The following is an 18311-nucleotide window of genomic DNA, read 5'->3' as shown; positions in this document are numbered from 1 at the left end:
TGATAAGATTTTGCAATTACAGGGTCAGAAACAGACAGAAAACAGATACACAGCAGTTCCTCAAATAATACAGAGAAGGAAGAGGAGAAAGAAGAGCTGTAACAAGAGGGAATGTTTTCTTTAGAAATTTCTAAAACCCAAAAGGTCAGATAAAATTATATACACAAGTAAAGAGAGAGAAGGAAGGGGAGAGAGAGAGAGAGAGAGAGAAACTTGTATGGTGAAAGACATTCCAGTATAAAACAACTACAAGAAGTAATGTATTTATCCAAAATCTCTAGACATGTTTAATTCACACTAGATCCTTTGGTAACCCAGGGTCAGATTCATTGATCTATATAGAGTACAAGACAGATCCATGTCAAAATAGAAATGCAAACAGAATCAGGAAATGAAAATTATGTTTATTTTGTTGAGAAAAGAACCTTTATAATTGTCTTTTCAGCATCTGATTAAATGATAGGATTGGGGTAATCTGTTTAGTTCAAGTTCAGCTATGATGGAGAAGGCCTATAATGAAAGGCATTCCAACCATGACCATCCTACTCTTTCAGACATTATAGTCTTCCATTTTTTAAAACAGGATGTAATTTGAGAGATTTGGTTGTTATTTCTAGCAGAACAAACAACCACATAGAAATTTGTTTAAACACTGGATCATCTGACAAAGTGATAACTGTAAAGGGTTTTGTGGTAGTGATTAACAGGGTATGAGAGAAACAAGGAAACAAGTGTGGAGAAATTTTTAATTTTACATAAACACACCTTGGAAAAAAAGCTTCTAGGAGTTATCAGTTTTTCATGTTTATATATGAAGTTGTGAGTCTGTTAAGATATGCATAGGGTAGTTATTTGCATGATAAAACTGAGAAGATTGAAGTACAATCCGTGTGTGTATGTGTGCACTGTGCATAAGCTAGTTAATGTCTCAGATTACATTCAAGATCTCATGTTTCTCTTATCATATTGCTATTAAACCTCAATTTACCAAGTACTGCTGGTAAGCCTCCAGTTAACTTGTTCTAAAAAGAAAACAAAATTTCAAACCTGAAATAAAAGTCAAGACACATAGCCAGAGACACACAGGGGAGAGAACACACATATACAAGATGGAGAAGAGTAGAAATTATACTATACTAGTAACTTGGGGGACGAGGATTTATAATTCCAAATAAATACAACTAATTTATTGATACTTACTAGCTTTGTGTGGCTTTCATCTGATGTTGAAGGCTGGGTTGCAGCAAATGTGTGCTCTTGGATTGCCATTGGAGGTGGCATTTCAATATCATATGCTGATTCTGGATCCTCTTCACTTGTAACTTCAAGAGCAGACTTCTGGGTAACCATGGCGATTTGAGGTTGGATTAGTTCTGTGCTATCAGAGGCCTCCTGTGGAATAAATAAATAAATGAATAATGATAGATGGTAATTAAATAAACAATCAAAGTGTTTGCAAACTTAGTGTCCAATGAAACGATCTTGGCTAAATATGTAGTGTTTATACATATCATTTCAGATAGAAGATATATGATTTTCACAAAGATTCTTATTTAACATCAATATATATACATATATATATATATATATATATATATATATATATATATATATAGATAGATAGATAGATATATATATAAAGATTAAAATTCAAAAGTCTTAGTTTTGGCGCGCTGAATCCGGAAAATATTTTTTCCTGAACCTTCTGATTCTTTTAGTGTGCTAGTTTCCTGGCATTAAATTGATATTAATTAATATCGAATTTTTACCATATTATGTTAATTAAACATAATCACATTTCTCAAAGTTGGTAAATTCAAAGCAGAAATTATTTTCTGCAGAGATATTTTCCGGATTCAGCGCGCCAAAACTAAGACTTTTGAATTTTAATCTTTATAATGGATAGAATCACGTGCACGTTTTCACTGGTTGAAGACACCTAGCACGAGATTCTGTTCGATTATAAGAATATCGGCAATCTGTACTGATGATAAATAGATACTTTAATTTGGAAGTATTGATTTTGAAACTATAGTCAGCAGATAATCGAGGTATGTACCATTTTCACTGGTCTAGCCCGCCTGTTTTTGCTCCGCTGAATCCGTATTTGAGAATTTTTTAAGTGAGCTTCTTCTAGCATATTGACAGACTGGTTACTGGTCAATCTTATATACACAAGTACTATAATCTTTTTAGGATCTCGAAAAAAATTTTTTTCCTGAACCTTCTGATTCTTTTAATGTGCTAGTTTCCTGGCATTAAATTGATATTAAATAATATCGAATTTTTACCATATTATGTTTTATATATATATATATATATATATATATATATATATATCGCCTGACTGGCCTTCGTGCAGGTGACACGTAAAAGCACCTACTACACTCTCTGAGTGGTTGGCGTTAGGAAGGGCATCCAGCTGTAGAAACTCTGCCAAATTTAGATTAGAGCCTGGTGTTGCCATCCGGTTTCACCAGTCCTCAGTCAAGTCGTCCAACCCATGCTAGCATAGAAAGCGGACGTTAAACGATGATGATGATGATGATGATGATGATATATTTAGCAGAAGCAACAGAGTGACTCAAGGGCTGAGAGTTTCATGCATTAACATTTACCAAACTTTGATAAGTTTGGTATGTGCTAACACCTGAAACTCTCAGTCTTTAGTCACACTGTTGCTTCTGCTAAATATTAATAAAAAGTAGATAAATAATCATGTTTTGGGTTCTATTTATCCTGTTTGCACCGTCAAACCTATATATATATATATATATAAACTTTATTGTCTGGTTTCCATGCTAGTATGAGTTGGACAGTTTGACTGAGGACTGGCAAGCCAGAAGGCTGCACCATATATATATATATATATATATATATATATATATATATATACACACACACACACACACACACACACACACACCCTTTTACTTGTTTCAGTCATTAGACTGTGGCCATGCTGGAGCAACGCCTTTAGCCGAACTAATCAACACCAGAACTTATTCTTTGTAAGTCTAGTACTTATTCTATCAGTCTCTTTTGCTGAACTGCTAAGTTATAGGTATATAAACATACCAACACCGGCTGTCAAGCAATGGTGCGGGGGACAAACAGACACACAAATACATACATAAACATACACACATACATATACATATTCGATGGGCTTCTTTCAGTTTCCGTCTAGCAAACCCACTCACAAGGCTTTGGTCAGCTCAAGGCTATAGTAGAAGACACTTGCCCAAAGTGCCACGCAGTGGGACTGAACCCGGAACAATGTGGTTGAGAAGCAAGCTTCTTACCATACAGCCACTCCTGTGCACACACACACACACACACATATATATATATATATCATTATTAATCATAGGGCAGAGAGAGAGAGAGAGAGAGATTTAATTTTAATGAGAACTTGTAACTTTCGTTGAGAAATGTTTATACTTCTCTTAATATACCAGAATATTCTCATTGAACTCTTGACTGAACTTTTCTCACTTGACATTGAAGTGATAGGAGGAATTTATAAAAATGAATGTCTGCAACCTAAGTGATGATGTCATAGTGGTACCATCCATTATTCTGAAGGGTTCTTTAAGATGATGAATCTTATTTGGCATGATAGTGACTGGTATGTTTTTAGTCACTGACTATTCTCGACCAAGTGATTACTAAATAAATGAACGCAGGAGCAGAACTTTTCAAAGAGTACAAACTAATTCTTCAAAAAGTATAGAAACACTTCAATATTGAATAACTATTTAAATATAAACCGAGTGCTTCTGCAAGAATTAGGCTAGTTACTCAGGAAGTTGACAAGTGAGAAGTGAGATAGTTCTTGAAGAGTTTCAGAGATCATGAAATTCATTGCATGTGTGAGGTTGTATGTGTGTGGTGGGTTGAAACATTGAAGTGCCCAATAATGTGGTAATGGAGGAAGAGCTCCTCCTTGGTAACAGTGTCATCATCGTCATCAAGAAGATCTTCTTAAGATCTACTTTTCCATGCTTGCATGGGTTGGACAGAGTTTATTTGAGGCAAATTTTTTCTATGGCTGGTGCCCTTCCTGTCACTAACCCTCACTTGTTTCCAAGCTAGGAGATATCTCCCTATGGCCAAACATACCTTTGCAGTATACTGGAAATGAATGACACTGCTTGTATGACTGTGATACTCACAACTATCATGTGATGTCAAGACAAGGAGATACAAACACACACATATTCAAATGAGGGCTTCTTTCAGCTTCCATCTACCAAATCCACTCACATGACTTTGGTTAGCCCAGAGCTACAATAGAATCTGACCAAGGGGACATGCAATGGGACTGAACTTGGAACCATGTGGTTGGGAAGCAAACTTCTAATTGCACAATCACACCTGTGCCTTGGTATATATGTTGGTAAATATATATTTTAATCTTGTGTGTGCATGTGTGTATGCGTTTTTACATGGCACCATCACCAGTGCTATTTGTGTGACACCATCACCAGTGCTTTTTATATAGTATCGTCACCAGTGTCTTTTGGATGTAAGGGGATCAAATGTGATTGGCAGGAGGAAGTTGACAGGGCAGAATTCAATATCAATACCTAACAAATGACAATCATTTCTTTCATGATTATATGTGTTGACATTCATATAGGTTGAAGTGAGCCAGCTCCAACCAGCAAAGCTATAGTACTGAGTACAAAAGCCAAGCTTGACTGGCAGTCACAGAGACAACCTAACAAAGGTCATTTACCAGTTGCATTTCCAACATAGATACCATATATACAAGGAGTAGATATTTGTTCAAGATCTATCTAGCTCATTCTAATCCATGTTTTCAGCTGCCAACCTCACTGTTTATAATATATTGTAAGACAATAGAATCTGTGACCAAATCAAAATCTGTTAGTCTGGTTACAGGTTTTGTTGTTGAAGGAAATTAATCTGCCAACAATAACAAACTTCAGAGCCTGACACAAAATTCAATTGCAAAAATGGAGGATTCAGTGAACACAAAAGTGATCAAATACTTCCAGCTGATGTAAGTCTGCCATTCTTACTGACCAATGTTTCACAGTCCTATATCAACATAGTGTGAACAAGTATTTGGTAGATGTAAATTTTTGTAGCTACATCAATTTTTGATCTAGACTGAAGCCAGTTTTTAAGCTAATGATGTGAATATTTATCACATCTTAATCCAGCCCTGTGGTAGTGAAGGTAGCACCAAGGCACTAAAATTAATCAGTCTCTTCCAGAATTTGGCCATGAGTATGACTAAATCCCTTTTAAAGAACCTTGTTATCAGATGGTATAATCTTTGTCTAGGCAAATGATTGAAACAAGTAAAAGATATACTAGGGATGACAAGTTGAAAGAAGTTGTACCTAGTCACTTACAATAAAGGACTCAAAGATAAGTCTGAGCAAACATTCAATGTATAATCAGTCAGACAAAATATACTGTCAAACTAATACAATATACATATATATATATATTTGGGTGTGTACCATCATTATTCTAACATTCATTTTCACATGTATGCCTGGGTGTGTTGGGATTTGCCTGTGCCATGGGTGTGTGTGTATACACACGTGTGCATGCCTGCACAAACACAAAGTCCCACCATAGTGTCTGGCAGTAGAAAATCTGCCTCAACATATCCCATCTAACCCATGCAAGTATGGGAAAGTGGGTGTTTAAATTATGATGCTATGCACACTCACACACATTTATATACATATATATATATATATATACACGCATGCATATATATATATATACACACACACACACAGATCTAGCTCCTCTACAGTAAGAAAATCGTTCTGTTTTGGCCTCTTCTTTCATACTTTAATCTATCATCTCCTAGGATAAAGCCACCCTCTCTCTCTCTACTGCAGCCCCACTCAGCTGATGGGGATTTTAGTTTTGTGAGTTATATGACGACCTCATTTGTGCTGGTGTCACAAAGAATGGGGAGAACCCTACTCTATACATCCTGTAAAGTGGTTGGCAAGTTAAAAGCCATGCCAAAGCGAACACTGGAGTTACTGGACCTGCCATATTCTCTCAAACCATTCAACACAAGCCAGCATGGGAGATAGATGTTAATAGATGATGATGCATGCATGTGCACACACACATAATTGGCTTCTGGACAGTTTTTCTCACAAGGAATAGTTTCATCCAGTATCAATGTATTTTCTTTGGGAAGAGAGATAAATCCTTCCAACTTGAAAATAACAGTTCTAAGTCAAACCAAATTATGATGATTTTAGCCCACTGAATTCTTCTGTCATATTCTCACTATTACATTTTATTAATATAATACTTTTTTCTTTAGCCCTTGGACTCACAAGGCTGGTTACCTTGTTTCTATGGTGTATAAGTGACTGAGAATACAACATTTTCCTGAAAATGAAGCTGGCCCATTGCAGGGTTCAAGGTCAGCAATTTAGAGGTCAATTATACTGACCCCAGTACATGACTGGTATGTCATTTCATTGATCCTAGGAGGATGAAAGTTGGCCTCGATGGGGTTTGAACTTAGAATATAAAGGGCCAGATGAAATGTCAATAAGCATTTTATCTAATGTGTAAATGATTCTACAAGCTCACCACCTTGAGTATTATAATACCCATACCCATCATTAGTTCACGTTTTAGTAACAGTCCTCCTTTTGTTGTCAGGGAGTTAGATGAGTTGAAGAAAGTTTAGTCTGAGAAAGCCTCAGAATACTAAGATTTATATACTTGGTATTCAGTTTGTATTAGATGTCTGTACATCTGATCATCTGACATACCAACATTGAAATAATATAAATGTAGATACACTCATAGATATTGATTGCATAAATGAATAATAGCAAAAAAAAAAAAAAAATTAAAAGCTCAGACAAACTTGTAAGATAAATAGTTTCTTCTCTGAGGAAGGCAATGCCACAAATCCCTGAAGATCTCCAAAAGGGAGAAGGCAAATCACAATCTTCATATCTATAGTCTGAGAAAGTTATTATTTGTTTTGAATGGTTTATAGGACAACAGAGAATTTAATAGACTAAGTAAAACATTAGAGTTTAATGAGGGGAAAGCACTATGTTGATAGATTCTTCCTTTACGTCAAAAAAGGAGAATAGTGTGTAGTGTTTAACTCTGTTGATACCAACCTGCTTAAAACTATCCCAGATTCTATGACATAAACTTACTGTTTTAAAGTGGTCTAAATTATAATCTTCCATCAAAATTTTATGCTAAACTGCTTCATGCCCCAGCATAATAATTAGAAAGTTATTTTATTAAATTCTTCATTACTTTAGAAATTAACTGAAATAAAGGCAGCATATGTTAACAGAAATATGGTAACAAAAGGGTTGAAGAATTTTATAAGGCTACATGTTTAATTGTTGCTGTTACTGCTTAGTCACATGTGAGCTCTGAATGATCTAAGACATTCCAGGCATGATCATCCCACTTTTCCTTCAGACAGTCCAGAACATGAACATGTCCTTTCATTTTTATTACTGTAGGGAGATTTGGCTGGTATTTCAGGCATATACTCTCTCATTGGCTAACATACATTATACAGCTGTTTAACTTGATATCAAAAGTAATCTACCAAAGTTTAATGAAGTCAGTGTCTGTCAAGAAAAATCAGTTTCATAAAGCTTACAAAATAGTGTTATGAGGCAAAAAGAAAACTTTAATGTTTCAAGAAGAGAAATTAGTTGAAGAAGAAACATGATTAGATACTTTTATTGCTTTTGGTAGTATCAAAACTTACTGGCTTTTGTGAATTCATGGCACCACATATAAAATACCCTTGCCAGTGCCATGTAGAAAGCACTCATGCTGGCACCATGTGAAAGGCATCTGTGCCAGAGCCATGTAAAAAGCACCTGTGATGGTACCATGTAGAAAGCAACCATGATGAAAGTGCATAAAAAGCACCCATAACGATGCCACATAAAGAACACTCATGCTGGTGCCATGTAAAAAGCACCCGTGCCAGCGTCACGTAGAAAGCACAAAAAGTACCCAGTACACTCTGTAAAATGGCTGGTGTTTGGAAGGGCATCTAGCCATGTCAAAACAGACGACAGGAACCTGGTGCAGCCCTCTGGCTTGCTAGCTCCTGTCAAACTGTCCAACCCATGCCAGCATGGAAAATGGATGTATGCTGATGATGATGATGATAAAGTTATGATTAGAATGCTTTAACTCATTTCAATAAACAATAATTAGTTTGAACATAAACCACTTATTTAATAAAATCTTTTGGGAAAATACCAGAAGGAAACATTGTTATTAACCCCTTCGTTCTGTTGAAAATACACCACCTCTGCTTCAATTGATTTAAAAAATGAAAAAAATTATTAAAATAACTATCATTAATAAGATGGTGTTTGGGAACATAAACATGAAATTTTGGAAGATTTTACTTTAGATTACTTTAAAAGAGGAAATTTGAACCATGAAAGCTGAGGCAGTCCCAAGTAAAGAAACAATTACTGTAAATGCAGAGTTACATATAACTATAAAAACGAGGAGTATAGGTATTGTTAATTGGGGAATTATTTCAGGATTTATACTTGAAGAGAAAATACAGAACCCATCTGATGTATGCAACAGATGTTAAGAGTGTAAAAAAATACTAGAAGTAGCAAGAAAACAAAATAATAAGCATCATCATTATAGATATAAAATCAAAATTGAATATACATATACAAATATACCGGACATATATAGAAGTTTTTAAATTGTTCCCGATCACCATTTTTCTCCTTTCTTTTTTTTTTTGCAAGAGGGGAAAAAAAAAAATAAAACAAAAAAAACCTGAAGTGTTTACCATTAAGTCATATATTCCACAAAATGGACAACAATAACTGAAAAAATAAATTTTCGGAGAACTTGTTTTCTCATACTTATTCTGCTTTAGAGCCATTGAAGCATATGACACTATGTAGGTATGATCCAGTTTAAACATCAGGTGGAGGTTATATAATGTGTATCATACATCACAATTGAATATATGTCACTCGTTTGGGTGTATTTCAATACTGGAGTAAATTTCAATAAATAACTAAGTATATAAAGGAAACAGTGCTTTAAATTGACTTAGCTAATGCTAAAATAGCTGCCAGTGACAAGTCAGTTGTTTAAGGAGTGATGTGTGTGTGTGTTGTCTGTCTGTCTGTCTGCTATTTACATTTGACCTGATATAGTTTTAGGAGAATATTCTTTGCTTGAATGCAGTAATGTGAGTCATATACAAAGAGAGTGAGGGGGAGGGGCAACAACAACAAACACAATGGCTAAAGAAAATGTAAACCGCAAACAGTTTCTAATCATTGCTTTTGTTCAATTAAAAGTGTTTTACCTGTGTGTAAAATTACATTAGCTGGGTCAGTAAATGTTGGATAGAAAAAGAGAAATAACTAAATAATAATAAAGAAAGAAAAGAAATAAAACAGATAAATCTATCATCTCCTCACACACATATATCAAGTAATAAACAGAATGTGTCAATGAATAACCACACCACATTAAATACAAGAAAGGAAAAATGAGTGATTTATATTATTATGGAACGTCTGCAAGTAGAGAGTGACCAAGGGATGAGCTGCTAAGTAAAACATACATTTGTACATGAGTGTGCATGTACACTCATTCATGTATGTGTGTGCATTTGTACATGAATGCATATAACTAGTTTTTAATTCAATGCTGTACATCAATATGATTTTAGTTATGAAGAAGAGATTGGCTATGATAAACCTGTATTATTTTGTGAGATATTGCAGAGGAAATAGCAGTTAATGTAGTGAAGTAGGTAGAGAGACCAAGAAAATAACTTATACAAGCAAAGTCTACAAAGCTCTAAAGGACTTAAATATCTCTCGGTTCAGACAGCTCTGTTTGAAGAAACTTCATGGTACAGGAATAGCTAAATGAACATTTAGAAACAGAAGATAACTATATATTATACAGGAGGTGTGAAAAATCGAGAATCACATTATTCAGTGTATCTTTTTAAAATAGTAGGGTGTAATTTGAGGAGATTTTGGCTGCTACAACTTGCAAGTCAAGCAACTATACAGGAATTTTTTTGTTTGCTCAGACTATAAAATACTTATGATACTTAGATTTCCCAAACAGTATTCCTCTAAGTACCAACCAATCACGATGTTGCTTAACTTCAGAGTGATACGGTTGGAAGCAATTTGTTATGATATAACCATAAACAAGTATTTTATTAAACTGTAGGGCTGGACTTAAAATGTCTTATGAGCTGAGGGAAAGCACAAGGAAATCCCAGTCCAATGTATCTTCTGCTCCCTCAGCCAATCATCCATCTACTTCTGCTTGTTTATAGCTGTGCCAAATGTTAGTATGAACTTAATGCTATGTACTGAGACCAGTCATAGAGAAAAAGAGAGATAGAAAGAGAGTGCAATTGTCTGTGTATCTATGAGTGCATGCATGTGTGTGAGATGGATGGCTGTATGTATGGGGGAGAAAGAGAGTGATTTATGTCAAACTTTTATATTTGGTACAACCTAACAGAAGCAATCTCATGGTTAAATGTGTTTTAAAAAACTGGTTTGAGGTATTAAAATGTATCGAAAACGTGTTCATCATCATCATCATTATTGTCGTTTAACATCTGCTTTCCATGCTGGCATGAGCTGGACAGTTTCACTGAGAACTGATAGGCCAGGAGGCTGCACCAGGCTCCAATCTGATTTGGCAAGGTTTCTACAGCTGGATGCCCTTCCTAATGCAAACCATTCCAAAAGTGTAATGGGTGCTTTTTACATGCCACCAGCACAGGAGCCAGTCAGGCAGCACTGGCATCAGCCACGCTTGAATAGTACTGCATTAAAAAACAGGTGTGTGCTTGAGTTATGGAAAACAACACACATACATCATGGTGATAGTGTAGTAACAACTAAGTAAAGAGGTAACTTTTCTATAGGGTGAAAGACCCCGCTTCAGTCATGAAAGACCATGGGATTGCAACTAGAAAGTTCCCCTCTGAGGCACAAGTCCGGGCAAGGCTGTTTATGGAAAACCAACAGTCACCTGTGCATAATAGTTTCCCCTCTCCACGCCACCAATGTTATCGAAGGGAAAGGCAAAGGATGATAACTCATTTCTAGAGTAGAGTGAACTGGAGTAATGTTAAATAAAGTGTCTTGCTCAAGAACACAACAGACAGCCTGGTTTGGGAATCAAAACTCACTACCTCGTGGTTGTGAGCCCAATGCTCTAACCACTGAACCATGCACCTTCACTAAAGGACGAAATCCAGAGACTCTTGGTATAGAAAACACTTAGAAGTGCTCAAATGATTCAAACTTAGACTCTGGTGTCTTTAAGAGGGACCAATTCCATGGGGTAAAGAGTGTTTATAAGAAGAATCCAGGAGAGCAGATATGGAGGCAATTATGAGGATAAACAAATTAAATATAACAGCTTTGGTTTGATATTATGTAAAGCAAAACCCAAGCTGTTATATTTAATTGCCTCTCTCTATGTATGTATATAAAAGCAACTGACAAAGCCTAAGCTGGCTTTATCTACTTATATGCCACCATAAATATTATAAAGTATATGTGATTCAGAAAAGCAACATTAACAGTTCATGTTGCAATGAGAAATTTACAAAATCCTAAAACATATAACCAATTCAATATCTGAGCCAACGTTTCAAACATTGATATATTTGTGTATAACAACTACACCACTACATTTATAGTAGGCTAAATATGTTATTAATTGAGAAGGTTCTCAAGTAATAATAATAACAATTAACAGCTGGAATGTAAACCTACATACACTTCTGATAATCAAAGATGCCTAATTTTTTGGGAGTAGATATTAAAAACTAGAGGAGCAGCTGGTAGTCATCATTTAGAGGTCAGTCAGCTGTAAAATATTTGGATAACTATGTATAACATTTCATGCACCAGTAGTTGCTGGAATTAAATAATAATAATAATAATAATCCTTTCTACTATAGGCACAAGACCTAACATTTTGGGGGAGAAGCCAGTCAATTACTTCGACCCCACTGCATAACTTGTAATTATTTCATCTACCCCAAAAAGATGAAAAGTGAAGATGACTTCGGTGGAATTTGAACTAAGAACATTAAGATGGATGAAGTGTCACTCAGTATTTTGTCCAGCATGCTAATGATTCTGCGAGCTCACTGCTGCTGCTGCAGCAACAATAACAGCAGTAACAACAATGTCTTAGTGCCTGATCTGCATTGTGACTATCAGAAGGCAGAGCTGGTGCATATGCATTTAATAAGGAGGTATAGGGATTTTCTGCAAGAGAAATATGAAGTCTCATGGAGCGCTCACTAACGCCAGCAGGTATCTTAGTTAGTTTAGACAGCAGACGAACAACCATGCTACATGGCAGTGAAACATGGGCTGTAACTGCTGAGGACATACGTAAGCTCGCAAGGAATGAAGCCAGTATGCTCCGTTGGATGTGTAATGTCAATGTGAATACCCGTCAGAGTGTAAGTATCTTGAGAGAAAAGCTGAACATTAGAAGCATCAGTTGTGGCGTGCAAGAGAGACGATTGCGCTGGTATGGACATGTGGTGAGAATGGAGGAGGATAGCTGCGTGAAAAAGTGCCACACCCTAACAGTTGAGGGAACCCGTGGAAGAGGTAGGCCCAGGAAGACCTGGGCTGAGGTGGTGAGGCAAGACCTTCGTACATTGGGCCTCACCGAGGCGATGACTACGGACCGAGACCTTTGGAAATGGGCTGTGCGTGAGAAGACCCGGCAAGCCAAGTAAGATCGTTGCCAGTGCCCCTGGACTGGTTCTTGTGCGGGTGGCACATGAGATGCACCATTTTGAGCGTGGCCGTTGCCAGTACCGCCTGACTGGCTCCTGTAGGATTTTCGAGCGAGATCGTTGCCAGTGCCCCTGGACTGGCTTGTGCGGGTGGCACATAAAAGACACCATTTCGAGCGTGGCCGTTTTCGTGCGGGTGACACGTAAAAGCACCCACTACACTCTCTGAGTGGTTGGCGTTAGGAAGGGCATCCAGCTGTAGAAACTCTGCCAAATCAGACTGGAGCCTGGTGTTGCCATCCGGTTTCACCAGTCCTCAGTCAAATCGTCCAACCCATGCTAGCATGGAAAGCGGACGTTAAACGATGATGATGATGACTGTTTCTCATAGCAAAACTGAGCCACAATGTACGATGCCCAACCTCAGGATAATCCTTCCATAAGAGAAGCCGTTTAAGTGTGCCTGCTCCCCAACCACACACACAACAACTTATCCTCACTCCTCTGTCCCCGTCTCTCACTAACCCACAACACTATGCTTTCTCTTCCCCCCTTTCCCTAGCCTTTCTATTCTCTCTTGCAACACTGTTTCCTATTACTTTCCTTACTATCAGCTTCTTACAACAATAAATCTGTTCTTTCTATCACACATTTAACTTTTCTCAATACTTTGCCTAAAATCACCACTCACTCACACACACACACACACAGCACTATTCCTCTGCCTCTTTCAGTCATGCGAACTCTTTGGTCTTGTTAATTATGAGGTGACTCCATGAGTTCTGGTGCCACAGAAAAGGCACCCAGTACACTTTGTGAAGTGGTTGGAAAACAAAGAAGGGACAAGTTATCTAGACTGAACATTAGTCTTGCTGAGAGTAAGACACCACTATAATGCTGGAGCCATGAAAAATGCACCCACTGCACACTGTAAAGGTAAGTGTTAGGAAGGGCATCCAACTGAAGAAACCTTACCAAAACTGAGGTGGAGCAAGACAGGGCCCTATGACTTACCAAATCCTGTTCAACACTCCAACCCATGCCAGCATGCAAAGTAGATGTAAAATGATGATGATGAGGGATCTAGATCAGGTCAGTATAACAGTAACGATTATGTGTGTTAATTCTCTAATTAATAATGATTTCTAATAGATATAAAAGTCTTGAATTTCCAAGAAAAAAATAGATGATTAAATTAACTTATAAAGCTGGTATTTTTTTGACAACCCAAGGTGATTTCAGAATTTAAACTCAGAACATAACTGAACTAAACACCACATTTAATTTTGTAAAATCAAATTTAAAACAAAACCATTTTTAAAGGAGTGAAGAGTTAGGATTAGGGTTAGAGTACATTGCATTCATTTGACCCCAGTAAAATACTGATTTCATTGTGAAGAAAGCTGAAGTTGATTCTGATAAGATATGAACACCTCATTACCTAGTACTGCAAATAATCTAATCTGGAAACTTACTTTTTGTTTCAACCATCTCTTTGAATATTAATAATTAAAATTAATTACAAAGTAAATAAATAATTAGCTGATTTACTTATCAAGGATGTCTACTTATAGTAATAATTATTTTTACTTAAGCAGAGAAAGGAATATTTGTAATGTCGAAGGATATCTTTTACCCTACCAGTCTTGAAAGCACTGCAGAAGATCCCTTCCACGTACAGAGAGTAGACTTCATAATGGAGACACAACCTTCATAAGTCTCAAATAACAGCAAGTGTTTATCCTCATTGCTACAACCACCACCTGCAGTTTTATTAACTCTGATAAGATTTAGACTTAACATGTTGCCAAGGTGAACACTATCCCTGACCAAGTGGATGCCTTTAACAGATTCCATTTTGTTACAAACATTCAAACCAGGATACTACCTGATATGCTGATTCTTATTGCATGAACTCTTGAATCATACTCCCATCCCTCCTCTCCCTCACGAGTCACACAAAAAAAAAAAAAAAAAAAAAAAAAAACTCTGCAAAAGATTATTGGCATTGACTTTCTTCTTAACTAATCCATTAAAGAAAAAAAGAATGCAACTAAATACTGTTATATATTTAGAGCAGTACTTGACCAATGTCAACTGCTAAAGGATTTGTACTTAGAACATCAATTAATATAACTTTGTCATTCTACAATGTTAAAACTAGTAAAAACAGAAGCTTAAGGAAAAATAAAACTTACCTTCATAGCGGAGAGGTTAGCAACAGTTTTCTTCTGTATTCTGTCAGCTTTCAGTTCAAATGGTGGTACTGTGTGTTTCTCCAGACCACCTTTCTCTATTTTGCTGTGACTTAATTTACGAACTGGATCTATCAACCATTTCCTACAAATTTAAACACAATATTGTCAATAGACAGCTACAGAAGAATTTAGGAACACAAATTGGTTAAACAAAAAACATACCGTAAAGAATTATCGGCAAAATAATAATTTCTCACCAACATGAATTCTTGCAATAGAAACATTTATCAGATGGTTCTTACTTCAGTAGGACACAGACTTTGATGGTGATGATGATGGTTAGGTAAACATAAGGATATTATACATATATACACACATGTGCAGATGTGTGTGAGTGCGTGTACACAAAAATGGTTATTATTATTATTATTATTGGTGGTTACAGATCAACATAGTTAACATTCTTGATGAACAGTTGCAAGCTGACAGCTACAAAAAAATACTTGCAAAGAGCCAATGTTTGAAGGAGAAAGGATTTGGCAAAGGAAGCACAAGATCAAAAATGATGAGAGGAGTAGAGATAACTGAGTCAAGAGTTCCAGAATGGAGGTGAGATGAGACCAGCCTCTAAGGAGCAGAGGCCATTATAGTAATTGTGTGTGTGTGTGAGAGAGAGAGAGAGAGAGAGAGAGAAGTCAGCAGGTCTCTGAACTAAAAATTGCATTGTCTTAATGAGCGACTTCATGTCACTCAATCAAAGTGGCCTTTCCATAGACATAGTCTAGAGTGTGTGTGTATGTGTGGGGGCATGGTCTAGGATGTGTGTGTAGCAGTAAGTCTGTCACAAATGTTGGAGCAGCAATCCATTGCGGGCCTTACCTGCATTTGTTTTATAGAGAATTAGTAGTTGTTGAGGACTGAAACATTTTCTAGCTCTGAAGGGAGCAGCCTGTCTTTATAAAAAGGTTTTGGCTATGTTGAAGATATGTTTCATGTCTTATAAATTTGTAAGTTACTTGCTTAAAACTCCACATCACCATGACTATGTTGAGTCTAATGTCTTGCCATCACTCTATCTACCTTTTCATAGCTATCCTTCCTGTTGTTTAGCTCCAGCTTTTTAGCCCTGAGTAAGCACACTTACAATTAAAAATATTCTAGTCATTGTTATACATTTTTTCATAACCATAATGTATCTAAAAACTATATTATCCAATATAATCTTCCTTTTTTTCAGTTGAGACAGTGTAATTTGAGAGAGTTGGCTGCTATTTATATGACCAAGAAGAAACCCCTTTGTTAACTCATGCTTTAATACCCCTTTATTCCACTGCAGTTATGGCACAAATCCTGCACAAAATCCAAGTACCATCCTTCTCTTTATTCCTATTCTGTTTCATCTTATATGCATACCTAAAAGAGATTTGTTATTTTTTCTGTCACTGATGGGAATGGAGACATCTTGCCAAGGAGAACAGCTATGTGAAATACAACTCAGTACATAATAAAGATGGCCTGTTGTTTTGAAAGACAACCTGATTTGAGCTGCTACCACAATAAATGGGCATCAGATTAGAAAATTCCATCCAAATGAAACAAGAAAATTGCAAGATCATATTAAAGAAAAAATGGTGAGAAGCCATAGAGCAAACTCAAGACATATCAGTTTGGTAGAACATACTAGAAAGAAAGAGAAAAACAAAAATGATGCTGATGCTGTTAGCATTGTTTTAGATAACTATCTTAAGTGTAGATCATGCATGCATTTATAGATATATCACTGGAAACTACTGAAAGAGAGAGATATGCATAGGTATGATTGAGTACTTAGAAAGTTTTGGTTGGAAGCTTTGTGGTTCTAGATACATTCTCACTGTATGAAACTTTGGGTAAGTGTCTTCTATTATAGTCTACTTAGGTGGTCCAATGACTGGTGCATTGAATTTGGTCAGGGGTATGTTTCTATTCCTGTCTGCTATTTTGTGCTGAACACAGCACAGATGATTATAAAAATGTGTGTCAAAATGGTAATTAAGCCAATTGATAAAATAAAGACATATAATAAGTACCAAACTGAACATATATTGGGGTTGCAATGGAATGACTAAAACCAGTAAAAGAAAGGAGACAGAGAAACATATATAAGAAAAATCATATTAAAGGCTGACTCGAACACCTCACCTCAGCCTAGACATGAATAGAACCTTGCTCTTAATTACTAACACTGACTAAAGAAGACAGGAAAAGTACTGATGATGAGGTCAGATATGTAGAATATAGAGATGATGAAGGATTGAGTGGGAATATGCTGTACTGGTAACTCATACAGGTCATTGTGGAGAAAACTGACATTATATAACGATGATGATGGCAACTACCTGAAATAAAGAAGTTGTAGAGGAAACACTAAGGAAATATTTTCTGAGATTTGGACCACAATAGTCAGTAACAAAGTATTTGCAAAGTCTTATTGATTCAAGTGTTACACAGATACTGGGTTCTTTTGAAATCATCTTGGATATGTCAACATGCCAGAGACAAACCTTGCTTAAACAAATACACATGAGATATTAGCTATATGAATTGCACATGCAAGCACGCACACATGCGCATGTACACACACACACACTTTCATTCTGCATTGTCCAGTATCATATGTGTTGGTTTAAATGATGACAATAACCAAAGCCAACCGCTGAAACCAGTAAACACAAAAGGATTACTCATTAGCCTCTATGATATAATGAAAGCATTGAAGATTAAAATGAAATTATGATTTCCTACATTGGTTACAAAAGTCAACTGATCCTACTCCTTGTCTATTACTGTTACTAATTGTATTTACTTTGGAAAGACAAAAGGCAATACCAACCATGGCAGGAGTGGAACACAGAACATTTTGTTTTTAATGGTTTAGTGACATCAGAGACTGGAATGGAGAAAGATATCTTCAGACAAGACACCTGGCCTGAATGCTTGTAAGACAGTGTAGACTTCTAAAGGCACTCAAGAGCCACGTGATAAAGTATATTACCCCAAAACAAGAAATGTCCGATTGACAAGATTCTTCTATCTCAGGTCAAATATATTTTGCTATAAGTGTTATGGAATAAAACGAAACCCTAAACTACATAGTTACAAGATTAACTTTTTAACCACACAATCTTAAGACATAATTACAAGGAATCTCTCTGGTTTCTAAATGAATACATTCACATACACAATGTATGTATGTATGTATGTATGTATACACACACACACCTTAATAAAGGGAGTTGCTTATTAATTAGAATTATGTA

The 18311-nt window shown here is 36.2% G+C and overlaps 1 protein-coding gene across 23 annotated transcripts in view; it reads right to left on the bottom strand.

Moving 5' to 3' along the window:
- LOC106875262 (kalirin) overlaps positions 1–18311 on the bottom strand; it is a 549719-nt gene that overhangs the window by 148417 nt on the left and 382991 nt on the right. For all 23 annotated transcript variants that reach the window (XM_052965684.2, XM_052965690.2, XM_052965687.2 and 20 more), the window contains 2 exons: positions 15013–15154; positions 1201–1392 (listed from right to left, as the gene is read on the bottom strand). In XM_052965684.2, the coding sequence (XP_052821644.1) occupies positions 1201–1392; positions 15013–15154 (334 nt within the window). The remainder of the gene's footprint in view (positions 1–1200; positions 1393–15012; positions 15155–18311) is intronic.

The sequence above is a fragment of the Octopus bimaculoides genome, chromosome 2, assembly GCF_046866305.1.
Source record: "Octopus bimaculoides isolate indiv1 chromosome 2, ASM4686630v1, whole genome shotgun sequence".
Classification (NCBI taxonomy): Eukaryota; Metazoa; Mollusca; class Cephalopoda; order Octopoda; family Octopodidae; genus Octopus; species Octopus bimaculoides.
The sequence above is the reverse complement of the archived record's forward strand: the minus strand, read 5'-3'. Positions and strand labels throughout refer to the sequence as shown.